Genomic DNA, 14,439 nt, shown 5'->3' on the forward strand with positions numbered 1-14,439 from the left:
TATTTTGGGAAGATTCCGAAGATTCCGACGATCACGGATTGTTGTCTTTCGTGGAGTACTTCAAGGGGTCATGAATCGACCGCAATGACACCTGGTACGAAGGCTACGCCCCGGGAATTCCTTTCACAAACAATGGACTGGAGGCAATAAACCAGACCATCAAACGTCAGAACACATTTCGTGAGAGGCTTGACTTGTCCAGATTCCTAACCCTTGTTGAAAGAGACATTGTCCTGAACTGGTCCAGAGAGAGAGACAACGCTCAGCCTGATCATATCCCAGTGACCCAAGAACCAGACAGAACCTTGCCCTGCTGGACGGCTGCCTATCAGTGGGCATCTTCAAACGCAAAGTCCATCAAGAGGAACCAGAAAGTGTTCGTGGCTTCGGAGTCGCTTCAGACCAGTTCCAGAGAGCCTCTTGGGAATCGTTTGACCAGTACAAGGAGAGCCGGAACTCGGTTTGGAGTCTGACCGTGGAGGACAACAGAATTGACTGCAATTGCCCTGTCTACATGAAGTCCAACATATGTAAACACTCACTTGGCATGGAAATCCGGCTGTCCATTTCTGAACCACCAGCGCAAGCAAAGACCGTCCCCCTGGGAGAGAAGCGAAAGAGGGGACGACTTATTTCTGCCCCATTTTTACTGTTTAAGAAATCTGCTTGGCTGTTCAATTAATCTATTCTGCTGTTGAATTCATCCAATTTGCTGCTTCACATTCGCTGCTCACTCCTTCCTATTTGCTGCTGAAACCATCTATTTTGCTGGTAAACAAATTTTATGCGAATTAAAAACAACTCGTGTAAATCTGGTACGACACAGCAAGCCATGCAGTATTCTCTATATATACAGGTCTGTAAACAAATCCATGTAAACTATTCTTTGGCACGATGACGTCAACTGAATTGAACTGAGGACGAAATCTGACGTAACTCCGATTACGTATCAATTAAAAAGAGAACGTCGTATATTTGTTTGGAAAGAAAATGAGCTCTGCTCCTTTGATGTATCCCACGACCATCAGCTAGTGGGAAACGAGATCCAGATGATCTAGAGTGTTAGCTATCTTCATCTGGTAAAAGGAGAAAGGCTGTACGGAAGTGGAGTTCAAAAGTGAGAACACGTATCTACTTTATTTAACAAAACATCCATAACAGACATGTCTACTGCCTGTTCGGAGTGAAGACACCATACATTGCCGCTATTTTTTTTATACAATTTACAAACGGGTTTAGTTGATACAGTGATTTGAGAAATGAGAAGCCGTAAGTATCTAGTGTGCAAAGCAGTTTCAAGTGGATTTTTCGCATAGTAAGGTGCTCCTGCAAAAATGGAAACAGACGACGTCAACAGAGGTAACGATGAACAATATTATTCTGTTTATCTTTTTCTGTTTTAGCTGCTTGAACGCAACAGGGCAATCCATTCTAGCAAGCATCATAGTGTCTGAGCATCATATTTTGAAATTTGTTGAAAACGGAAAACTGCATATATATAACTGCAAGTTTTTATATCTATATATATCTATATACGGCTTGTGTGTGTCTGTCTGTCACTTCGCGATGCACTGACGGCCAAAGACGGTTCTCGATGGATCTGCTTCACATTTGGTGGGCATATTCAGGTAGACCCCGCAGAACGTTCGACGTGTACAGAATCTTCAGAAAGTGAATTCCCTGGAAGAGAAGTGTTTGCGTGCATCTTTCTCTGTCGGCAGATTCACTCATTCCGATTCATTTCTTTGGCTGAGAATTTAGTGCATCAAACCTGGAATAAATCACACATGAAACTGACATTTGTAGCATTAAGTTGTTCAGTAACATACTGGTTATAAAGAAATGTATGAATAAACATGCGTTCGCTGAGTTTTGACATAACATTCAGGGCTCGTTATTTCTGTCGATTTAACCACCGCTCGTTAGCAGATCAAAGGGAGCAATCGTAAACTTTGACCCCTAACCTTTGAACTGCGCACAAAACGCTGACGTCACCACATAAAAAAGTACCGATAACCACTAACACTAACACTGTACACTTAACCAGTCTAGTTTTTGGCTGTGCCTGGTGTGTTGTTTACATTTCATCATCTCTTACCATTTCATAATTATTATTGTTTTTGTGTGTCTGTCGTGTATTTTGTTCCTTCGCACTTGTGAATGTATTGTGTTATGTTTTATTAAACGCTCCAATGATCAACCTTTTGTGTCAGTGTGAACTTGAGCAATCTATTTATTCCGGATTTCTTTATTATTTATTGCATGACGAAAAGGACACGAATTTGAACCCACAACTTCAAAATTAGTATGTGCACGCACGTGCATAGAAGTGTCAGTGTCTGTCTGTCTGTCCGATACAATTTAATTGTTCCACTCCCCAATCCCCTGTCTCAACAGTAGCATAGACTCACCAGTCTTTGTCTGTCCGATACAATCTCATTGTTTCACTCCTCCATCCCCTCATTGTCTCAACACTAGCATAGACCAACCAGTGGAACTGTCTGTCTGTCTGTCTGTCTGTCTGTCCGATACAATTTCATAGTTTCACTCCCCCATCCCCTGTCTCAACACTAGCATAGACCAACCAGTGTATGTTTGTCCGATACAATTTCATAGTTTCACTCCCCCATCCCCTGTCTCAACACTAGCATAGACCAACCAGTGTATGTTTGTCCGATACAATTTCATAGTTTCACTTCCCCATCCCCTGTCTCAACACTAGCATAGACCAACCAGTGTATGTTTGTCCGATACAATTTCATAGTTTCACTTCCCCATCCCCTGTCAACACAAGCATAGACCAACCAGTGTTTGTCTGTCTGTCTGTCTGTCTGTCTGTCAATTTCATTGTTCTACTTCCCCGTTCCCTGTCTCAACACAAGCATAGACCAACCAGTGTTACTGTTTGTCTGTCTGTCTGTCAATTTCATTGTTCCACTCCCCCATTCCCGGCTGTCTCAACACAAGCATAGACCAACCAGTGTTACTGTTTGTCTGTCTGTCTGTCAATTTCATTGTTCCACTCCCCCATTCCCGGCTGTCTCAACACAAGCATAGACCAACCAGTGTTACTGTTTGTCTGTCTGTCTGTCAATTTCATTGTTCCACTCCCCCATTCCCGGCTGTCTCAACACAAGCATAGACCAACCAGTGTTACTGTTTGTCTGTCTGTCTGTCAATTTCATTGTTCCACTCCCCCATTCCCGGCTGTCTCGACACAAGCATAGACCAACCAGTGTTTGTCTGTCTGTCTGTCTGTCTGTCTGTCAATTTCATTGTTCCACTCCCCCGTTCCCTGTCTCAACACAAGCAAAGACCAACCAGTGTTTGTCTGTCTGTCTGTCAATTTCATTGTTCCACTCCCCGTTCCCTGTCTCAACACAAGCATAGACCAACCAGTGTTTGTCTGTCTGTCTGTCTGTCTGTCTGTCAATTTCATTGTTCTACTCCCCGTTCCCTGTCTCAACACAAGCATAGACCAACCAGTGTTTGTCTGTCTGTCTGTCTGTCCGATACAATTTCATTGTTTCATTCCGCTCAACAGTAGTATAGACCATCCAGTGTCTGTCTTTATGTCTGTCTGTCCGATTTCATTGACATTGTTCCACTCCCCATCCTCTGTCTCAACAGCCACGGTAGCATAGACCAACCAGTGTCATTGTCTGTCTGATACTCCACCGTGTTTCAACAGGCCAAAGATGCAGCATGAACGCCTGTACAGAGCTAGCGAAAGGCTTCCTGGGGCGGATATTCACACGGTACGGGACGACAGTCGGCCTTCACCCTCTGCCCTTCATTGCCATCCCGCTCCTCGTCTTCGGCGGCCTGGGCGCTGGACTGCTGGCTCTGGACGAAGAGACGGACATGGAGAAAGTCTACTTTCCCATCAACAGCCGAGCGGCCAGGGACCGGCAATTCATCAGGGACACCTTCCCGGACCTCAGCAACGAGTCGTACAATTCCTTCTCCCCAAGCAACACTGGCGCCGCGGTCTCGCTACTCTTCTACAAGGCTGACAAGGGCAACATCCTCGCTCGTAAAACCCTGTCGCAGATAGCCTCGGTTGTGGAGCAAGTGAAAGCCCTTAGCGCCGACGTGGGGGGACAGACAATGAACTTCACGCGTTTGTGCGCCAGGTTTAAGTCTAAGTGTATCAGTCGAGGAGTTTTTATACTCGGCAAACCCGTTCAGGGCGCCCTTGAGGCGGGGATAGTCACATACCCTTACTGGAACGTATCAGGACGTATAGAGAACTTGTCCGGTTTTCTCGGAGGCGCTAAAGTTGAAAAGGGAAAGCTGGTGTCCGCCACTGTACTGAAAGTGACGTTCATCCTGGCTTCTAAGGCCCCCGCGTGGCAAAGCAAGTTCAAGTCGTTGGCAGCCAACCTCGACCTTGACGACGACCTCCAGGCGACCTACGAGACTCCGGACTCGCTTGGCGTGGAACTAAACAAGGGCACGAAAGGGGACATCAAGTTTTTCTCGCTGACCATCACCCTGTGTTGTACCTACGCCAGTGTGGTCAGCAGTGGGAGTGACCCTGTGTCCACTCGTGCCATGCTGGCCTTCGGGGGGATCTCGGCGGCCGGACTTGGCATCCTCGGCTCCCTGGGGCTGCTTAGTCTCTGCGGCGTCAAGTACGTCAACATTGTGGGTGTGGTCCCGTTTCTCATCATAGGTGAGACGCTTTCTTTTTTACATTTAGTCAAGTTTTGACTAAATGTTTTAACATAGAGGGGGAATCGAGACGAGGGTCGTGGTGTATGTGTGTCTGTGTGTGTGTGCGTGTGTGTGTGTAGAGCGATTCAGAGTAAACTACTGGACCAATCTTTATGAAATTTGACATGAGAGTTCCTGGGTATGATATCCCCGGACGTTTTTTTCATTTTTTTGATAAATGTCTTTGATGATGTCATATCCGGCTTTTTGTAAAAGTTGAGGCGGCACTGTCACACCCTCATTTTTCAATCAAATTGATTGACATTTTGGCCAAGCAATCTTCGACAAAGGCCGGACTTCGGTATTGCATTTCAGCTTGGTGGCTTAAAAATTAATTAATGACTTTGGTCATTAAAAATCAGAAAATTGTAATTAATTTTTTTTATTTTTTATAAAACGATCAAATTTACGTTCATCTTATTCTTCATTATTTTCTGATTCCAACAACATATAAATATGTTATATTCGGATTAAAAACAAGCTCTCAAAATTAAAAATATAAAAATTATGATCAAAATCAAATTTCCGAAATCGATTTAAAAACTATTTCATCTTATTCCTTGTCGGCTCCTGATTCCAAAAACATATAGATATGATATGTTTGGATTAAAAACACGCTCAGAAAGTTAAAACGAAGAGAGGTACAGAAAAGTGTGCTATGCAGCGCAGCGAAACCACTTCCGCGCTAAACAGTCTCGTCAGTTTCACTGCGTTTTGCACGAGCGGCGGACTACGGTCATTGTGAAAAAATGCAGTGCGTTCAGTTTCATTCTGTGAGTTCCACAGCTTGACTAAATGTAGTAATTTCGCCTTACGCGACTTGTTGTTTTTTGTCGCTGTTCCTTGTGCCGGTGTGTTCTCACACCGACCCGTCCAGGGTCAACTGCTCCATTCACATCCGAATTTCGTTCCGCTGCCAGACTTACCGATTTTACAGATGCTCAAGGGAGGGATGTCTGGTCGCTGCGGTGGGCTACCCTTCTAAATATGACACTGCACTCAGCTGCCGAGTCACTTCGACGGTGAGAAGATGTCTTATTACATAAGTCAAGAAGCTTTCTCTTTATAGGCGAGGAGCTTTCTTATCAACAGGTGAGAAATTGTCTTATTATATAAGGCAAGAAGCTTTCTGTTTATAGGTGAGAAACTTTCTGATCACAGGTGAAAAGATGTCTTATTACACAAGGCAAGAAGCTTTCTGTGTATAGGCAAAGATCTTTGGTATAGGTGAGAAGCTTTCTTATCACAGGTGAGATGTCTTTATATAACGGCAAGAAGCTTTCCGTTTATAGGTGAGACGCTTTTTTATCCACAGGTTTGTTTGTTTGTTTGTTTGTTTGTTTGCTTAACGCCCAGCCGACCACGAAGGGCCATATCAGGGCGGTGCTGCTTTGACATGTATATAACGTGCGCCACACACAAGACAGAAGTCGCAGCACAGGCTTCATGTCTCACCCAGTCACATTATTCTGACACCGGACCAACCAGTCCTAGCACTAACCCCATAATGCCAGACGCCAGGCGGAGCAGCCACTAGATTGCCAATTTTAAAGTCTTAGGTATGACCCGGCCGGGGTTCGAACCCACGACCTCCCAATCACGGGGCGGACGCCTTACCACTAGGCCACCGTGCCGGTATTATCCACAGGTGAGAAGATGTCTTATTATATAAGGCAAGAAGCTTTCTGTTTATAGATGAGATGCTTTCTCATCACAGGTGAGATGTCTTATTACATAAGGCAAGAAACGTTCTGTTTATAGGTGAGAAGCTTTCTCGTCATAGGTGAGAATATTTTGTTATAGGCAAGGACATTTCTTGTCATTGGTGATAAGGTTTCTTATCATAGGTGAGAAGCTTTCTGTTTATAGGCGAGAACCTCTCTTATGTAGTGTCAAGTACGTCAACATTGTGGGAATGGTCCCTTTACTTATCATAGGTGAGAAACGTTCTTATCACAGGTAAGAAGCTTTCTCGTTATAAGCGAGAACTTCTTCTTCTTCGTTCATGGGCTTAGACTCCCACGTTCACTCATGTTTTTAGCACGTGAGTGGATTTTTACGTGTATGACCGTTTTTACCCCGCCATTCAGGCAGCATACGCCGATTTCGGGGGAGGCATGCTGGGTATTTTCGTGTTTCTATAACCCACCGAACTCTGACATGGATTACAGGATCTTTTCCGTGCGCACTTGGTCTTGTTCTTGCGCGTACACACGAAGGGGGTTAGGTCACTAGCAGGTCTGCACATAAGTTGACCTGGGAGATCGAAAAAATCTCCACTCTTAACCCACTAGGCGGCAGCGACCGGGATTCGAGCTCACGAGGCCGACGTCTTACCACCACGCCATTGCGCCCGTCATAGGCGAGAATTATTCTGGTCACAGGGAAACGTTTTCTGATTACAAGTGGTAACCATTGAAGTCTGAATCGTGTGAGAAGTTAAAAGATTGCCTCACGAATTTGTCCCGGAGTGAGGCTAGCAATAGATTCAATCAATCAATCAATACTAGTGGTACCCGTGCTACGCACTTTGTGTGCTGCGCATGCGATGTCATTTTGTTGGTTATGTGCTTGTGAAAATGTTGTTTGCACCCCTCCCCCCCCCCCCCGCACATTATCCCGCATATAATGAATTATATTCTCTTGGGGAGCATGGGTTTCAATACATTTTGTTATTAATGAGATGCCATTTCATGATATGTGTGAATTTATATATTTAATCATTTTAACTTTATGTAATCAATGTTTGTATCTTATTAAACGAAGATCTAATGAGTTAAGGTGTTTGTTGCCATGAGTGTTTGTAGCAAGTTTGATGATTGGGAATTGCCATAGCTCAGTCTGGGATAGTTTGTACTCGTCCCCAAACAACTGAAGGACCATAGTTTGTTTACAGAAAGCTATAGACTGAGCCGTGAGATCCAGCCATTTATCTTGCCAGAGATCCGCATGGGATGTGTTGTTGATACTTGCAAAATTTAGCAAAGCAGCTATTTTGAAAAATATTTACTTAAACCAACAATACATCCATGTGGAGCACTGGTTACTTGAGGGATTACTGTGGTAATTGTGACCAAACGCCGCAAAAGGAAATCACACAATATCACAATTGTAATCATTTTAACACTTTAATAAAATTAACGAAAGAGATTATTAAAAATTGAAAAACCAAATTTATTTCACAAAAAAACACCAACAAAATAGTAGTTTTGTTATGACACGATAGTGACATCTCAAACACACACACACACACACACACACACACACAATCGAGTGCAGCATCCATGAACACACACACAGACAAACACACACACAATAAATGTACGTCCAATGGAACGTGTGCGCGTGTGTGTGGATGCTGTTTTCAGGTAATAGAACCCCCCACATGTATGGCCTATGCCATGGGTTAGAGAAGTAGAAAAAGCAAGATTCGTTCACCCCCCCCCCCCCCCCCCCCCACATGTAATGCGCCATGGGTCATAGATTTTTACGAAATGGAAATCTAAAACGTCCAAAATATATAATGATTCAAACGCATATTCAGACCTGGGAACCCCTGTTTTGCACTTTGACTATTCTCTGTTTCTCAAACAAACTTGGTGTATTATCAAAAAAATGAGCGTACTCCACACAGCGTGTATCCATGATTAAAACATGCCTCATGCGCGTCAAAATGGCGGGGGGAGACTGCAAATTCTCTATCTCTATAGTATAACCCCTGTGGCAGAATACAGCAAGGTTAGGAACACTTTACGAAAGTTTTACAGACTGATAAATGGGATTTACCTGTAGAGCCAGTTGATGCGACAGCAGATTGACAGCTGTCTCGATTCAAAGCTGGGCAGAAGCAAGCGGTCCGAATGTTGCCACGCTTTAGGTCTGACTAAAGACTGCGCGACCGCACGCGACTATACAAACAAACAAAATAAAATACAGCAGGAATGACGTTTGCATGAATCCATGATTACGTCTACATGAACAACAGTGATAAAAGTGCGCATCTCTTCCCAGCCGTGCAGCGCTTTGAAAGTTGGAAGCATTAAAATTTAAACGGGTAAAAGCCATCGTGAAGATACGAAAAAAAGGTATGACGTCTAAAATACATAATGATTCAAACGCATAGTATAACAACAGAAAATATATTCATGGTTCACACACACACACACACACACAATCGAGTGCACACATCCATGCTTATTTAAAGTCATGTACACACACACACACACACATACATGGCATCAAGCAATACACAATTAAATGACACATATGGAAAACGTATAATGAACATGAACATGGCAAGTAATTCACACCGTTACCTACTATAAAATTGATGATATATATATACCACTCACTTGCTATTCGCCTAAAAGCTTGCAGTGTGCTGTGACACATATAAGAAACCAGAAGAAAAAAGGACTTTACTTTGGCGAAAAGAGCATATGCTGCTTATTTTTGTACATAACTGCTATAACTGTATTTTTTCCGAACACTTACATGTAAAAAACATGGAGATATATCTTACCATTTCACTAAGACAGCCAAAATAACGGTCAAATTAAGGGGAGATCATGATGACGTACATGTCTATGGTTGCACCGTGGGGAAATATTTAGTCGCTGGAACCTATAAGGTTATACGGCGACTTATCAGATGATAATGTTTCGAACTTATCTTTTAAAAATTAAGTAAACAAATCTATGGAATATTTTGGAGTTCCATTAACAGATAAACAGATCTATCTATCTTCTTATTATTTTAGGTTCGTCTGGGGTAGAGAAATAAAACACACAGCTAGGTTCGTCTGAGGTGCGGTCGCGTAGTGTTTAGTCAAACCGTTCGCTTTCGGCCAATGGGATAGCTGGGATATTCTGTCTGCTACGACATTTCACGTTAAAAAGGCCTCAAAAAGCCATTTCGCTTTCGAAGTCGTCAATCTAACCCAGCCTATCGTCTTCATCGCGATCCGTTACTACGGGAAAACCGAGGGACAGGGTCCAAACCGGCGGGGTTTGGTAGGAGATACGTCCACACGGCGAAAAAGGCCACGCGTATTGAAGTTGAAGAAGAACCAATCACACATCTCTTTCGGCGAGGTCAAAGTTCACTGTTGTCTGCTCAAATTTGCGAGACAAACCTCTTCAAACTTTGTTCGTGGACAAAATTGGAAGTCGGGACCTAGCGGAATCGATTTCCTGGGTCACGTTGGCACAGCAACCGAAGGAGAAGGCACAAATCCGCGCGGTTTGGTCACAGGAATCGAAAAACCACCGAAAACCCTACCAGTATTATATAGTAGATGAGGCTTATATCGCGCGTATTCCGTGGGTACAGTTCTAAGCGCAGGGATTTTTTTTGATTTAAAAAAAAAAAAATTATGCAATTTATATCGCGCACATATTCAAGGCGCAGGGATTTATTTATGCCGTGTGAGATGGAAATTTTTTTACACAATACATCACGCATTCACATCGGCCAGCAGATCGCAGCCATTTTGGCGCATATCCTACTTTTCACGGCCTATTATTCCAAGTCACACGGGTATTTTGGTGGACATTTTTTTTTTATCTATGCCTATACAATTTTGCCAGGAAAGACCCTTTTGTCAATCGTGGGATCGTTAACGTGCACACCCCAATGTAGTGTACACGAAGGGACCTCGGTTTTTCGTCTCATCCGAAAGACTAGCACTTGAACCCACCACCTAGGTTAGGAAAGGGGGGAGAAAATTGCTAACGCCCTGACCCAGGGTCGAACTCGCAACCTCTCGCTTCCGAGATTAAGGTTTGTGTATGCAGATATGGGGGGAGGGGGGGGGGGATATCTAGATATGCGTCTGGTTGATCCTGGTCAAAGCAGTTTCAATGTCGCAATGGGATCGAGTTTGGTTCGATCCAAATGAAATTATAATTTTCTTGAACGTTTGTGGGGCTAGACCAGCAGATACTTTGTGACTGAATCATATTACTCATGACGAAGGTGAGTTGCATGAGCGATTTGCTCTTTATTGCACCCAAACCAGTGAGAATTTTCATCCCCATTAGCTGTCCTACGTGAGCCCCACGATCATATAAAATTATATGTAAATAAAAGGGACAACACGAGAATCATAAAGCAAGATTTCAGGAGTGACGTCACAAAAATCGGACACCCGCTTACGTCACTCCACGAACCTTTCAATGAACCTTTTAACTTCAGGAATTGGGATTGATGACATGTTCCTGCTGATGTCGGCGTGGAGTGAAAATCTTCCCAGCAACGAGAACGAGCAGACCGTTGATTTCGTACCAACCATCCTTGGCAAGACTTTCGCCAGCGCCGCTGTTGGTGTCACCATCACCTCCCTCACCGACTTCATTGCGTTTCTCTTTGGAACGATGTCTGTCTTCATGAGTGTTACCAATTTCTCCCTCTTCGCTGGTGAGTGTGTCGCTGGCGCGTTGTTCCTCACGCTATCTGTGGCAGGGCAAATCAGGCGATAGAAGAAAGAGAGAATGCTTTATAACCTACAAGTTTAATATTTCGCCTCTTAAGGGCCAGATATGGGTTATGTGATTCGAGTTTTACGCCCTCACGGCTTTTGATGAGATACACAAGTGTATGCGTGTTTAGGTGGTATCCGCTATCTGCAGAATGACCGAGGTCTTTTACGTGTCAGTGTGGTGACACGGGGAGGGATATCATTATGGCTTCCGTCTCTGGGTCTGCACTTAAAGTTGACACGTGTCTGTCCCGGCCCGAATTCTAACCTGCGACCTTAGGATCACAAGTCGAGTGCTCTACCAACTGAGCTACCGCCCCCCCTAGGCGATAGACAATGTACATGGGGTAAATATTAGAGGTTCATGTTGTTGCCGTTGTTGTTGTTGTTGTTGTTGTTGTTGTTGTTGTTGACCAACTAGCTGCTGTTCTTCTTCACATACGACCGTACTTTTCAGATTATGCTTTGAGTCTAACTTTACGGTGGAGGGTGTATGTGTAATCACCAATAAGTTAACTGGAAATAATTGTGAATCATGTCTTCGTCGTTCTCGACCATACTGAGCTCTCTCGCTTTTACGGGCTCCTGTTGTTTTCCTTTTTTGTTTGTTTTTCGCATGGACAAAAGACAGAAGGTATGAAAGTCAACAAGTTGTATCATCCGTTTGCAGGTTTTGCAGTCATCTTCGGTTACATCTGCAACCTCACCTTTTTCGGAGGATGCCTGGCCTATCACGGGCGACGCGTGTTTTCCTCTCGCCACTATCTCACCTGTCTGAAGACCAAGCCACGCGAAGAATTGAAAGCAGAACGGTCCTGCTACTTCGCCCTCTGCTGTGGCGGTGCCAAGCCCAAGGGGCCGAGGGATGACGAGAGCTACTGCGAGCTACTCCCGCGCAAGCTGCTGCCCAAACTGTTCCAGAACACTGTTGTCTGCGTGGTGATTGTGGCTCTCTTTGTGGGCTACCTTGCTCTGGTCATCTATGGCGCGGTGCACCTGAAGCAAGGCTTGGTGCTGGAAAATCTCGTGTCCCCATCGTCCTACTACTATGAATACCTCACTCTAACTAAAGAATACTTTACCGGCCAATTGCCCATCAACTTTGTGGTCAAAGCCAAGATGGACTATACGGGAGAAGCTGGTCAACAATTTCTGGACTTGCTGAAGAAAGCACGCACAGACTCTGCAATCAACTCCGACTTTGAGAGGTGTTGGCTGACGGCTTACCGTAGCTCCGGGTACTTTAACGCCACCTCATCGACGGACTTTGTGCCTAATCTTCAGAAGTTTCTGGCAGTGGCCCCAACCTTCCGATCTGACGTGGTACTGGTTGGCATGGACATCATTGCCTCAGGCTGCTACGTTCTCTCCAAACCTTCCGACGAGCAGTACCGGAGGGCCGAACTGATGGTACGAATGCGGCAGCTGGCCGACGACTCCCCACTGCCTGTGATGGCTTTCCACCTGGCCTTCCTGGCGTACGAGCAGTTTATTGCCGTGCTGCCGGCCACGCTGAAGATGGTGGGCTGTGCCGTGGCCACCATCATCGTCATCACAGCTCTGTTCCTGCAGCACGTGCTGATGGTTTTCCTCGTCACTCTCACCATCGTGATGATCATCACCGGCATATTTGGCTTCATGTACTTCTGGGACATCACGCTGTCCTCCATTACCATGATCCATCTCGTCATGAGCGTCGGCTTCTCCGTCGACTTCTCCGCCCACGTCTGCTCCGCCTATCTCATGTCTGGCTGCAGCTCGCGCCAAGGTCGCGCTCGTGACGCCATCTCCCACGCGGCCGCTCCCATCTTTAACGCCGGCATGTCCACGCTGCTGGGTGTCGTCTTTCTGGCGGCCTCCGACTCCTACGTCTTCATAACCTTCTTCCGCATCATGGTGCTGGTGATCGTGCTGGGGATGCTGCACGCCGTCCTCTTCCTGCCCGCGGTGCTCTCCCTCGTGGGGCCCACGGGGGGCGTGGGTGTGCTTGGCGGTGATGGAGAGCTGCAGCCTGACCCTCAGCCTGATCCCTTGGCTTCAGCCCAAGATAATTCCTCCCCACCTCAGCCCCTAGCGACCGTCCCAGAGACCACACAAAAGACCTCCCCATCTCCGTCCTCGGTATCAGCCACCGAGACCTCCCCATCTCAGTCCTCGGTATCAGTCCCAGAGACCTCCCCATCTCAGCCCCTAGCGTCCGTCCCAAAGACCTTACCACATACCTCCACAGTTGTATAGACCATACCACAAACCTCCCCATCTCAGTCCTCGGTATCAGTCCCATAGACCTTACCACAGACCTCCACAGTTGTATAGACCATACCACAAACCTCCCCATCTCAGTCCTCAGTATCAGTCCCATAGACCTTACCACAGACCTCCACATCTCAGCCCTCGGTATCAGTCCCACAGACCTTACCACAAACCTCCCCATCTCAGTCCTCGGTATCAGTCTCATAGACCTTACCACAGACCTCCCCGACTCAGCCCTCGGTATCAGTCCCATAGACCTTACCACAGACCTCCCCATCTCAGTCCTCTGTATCAGTCTCATAGACCTTTCCACAGACCTTCCCATCTCAGTCCTCGGTATCAGTCCTATAGACCTTACCACAGACCTCCACATCTCAGTCCTCGGTATCAGTCCTATAGACCTTACCACAGACCTCCCCATCTCAGTCCTCGGTATCAGTCCTATAGACCTTACCACTGACCTCCACATCTCAGTCCTCTGTATCAGTCTCATAGACCTTTCCACAGACCTCCCAATCTCAGTCCTCGGGAATCAGTCTCATAGTCATAGACCTTACCACAGACCTTCCCATCTCAGTCCTCGTGATCAGTCCTATAAACCTAACCACAGACCTCCCCATCTCAGTCCTCGGTATCAGTCCCAGAGACCTTACCACAGACCTCCACATCTCAGTTCTCGGTATCAGTCCTATAGACCTTACCACAGACCTCCCCATCTCAGTCCTCGGTATCAGTCCCATAGACCTTACCACAGACCTCCCCATCTCAGTCCTCGGTATCAGTCCTATAAACCTTACCACAGCCCTCCCCATCTCAGTCCTCGGTATCTGTCCCACTGACCTTACCACAGACCTCCACATCTCAGCCCTCGGTATCTGTCCCACAGACCTTACCACAGACCTCCCCATCTCAGTCCTCCGTATCAGTCCCACAGACCTTACCACAGACCTCCCCATCTCAGTCCTCGGTATCAGTCCCACAGACCTTAC

The 14,439-nt window shown here is 45.8% G+C and overlaps 1 protein-coding gene across 1 annotated transcript; it reads left to right on the top strand.

The window, feature by feature from the left end:
• Positions 1–983: 983 nt before the first annotated feature.
• Positions 984–13,957, top strand: LOC138967783 (patched domain-containing protein 3-like). Its single transcript, XM_070340439.1, has 4 exons — positions 984–1,359; positions 3,692–4,678; positions 10,915–11,136; positions 11,868–13,957. The coding sequence occupies exons 1-4, from the start codon at positions 1,335–1,337 to the stop codon at positions 13,433–13,435; spliced, it is 2,802 nt and encodes a 933-aa protein (XP_070196540.1). The 5' UTR covers positions 984–1,334; the 3' UTR covers positions 13,436–13,957.
• Positions 13,958–14,439: the final 482 nt, after the last annotated feature.

This window comes from Littorina saxatilis, linkage group LG5, assembly GCF_037325665.1.
Source record: "Littorina saxatilis isolate snail1 linkage group LG5, US_GU_Lsax_2.0, whole genome shotgun sequence".
NCBI classification, from domain to species: domain Eukaryota; kingdom Metazoa; phylum Mollusca; class Gastropoda; order Littorinimorpha; family Littorinidae; genus Littorina; species Littorina saxatilis.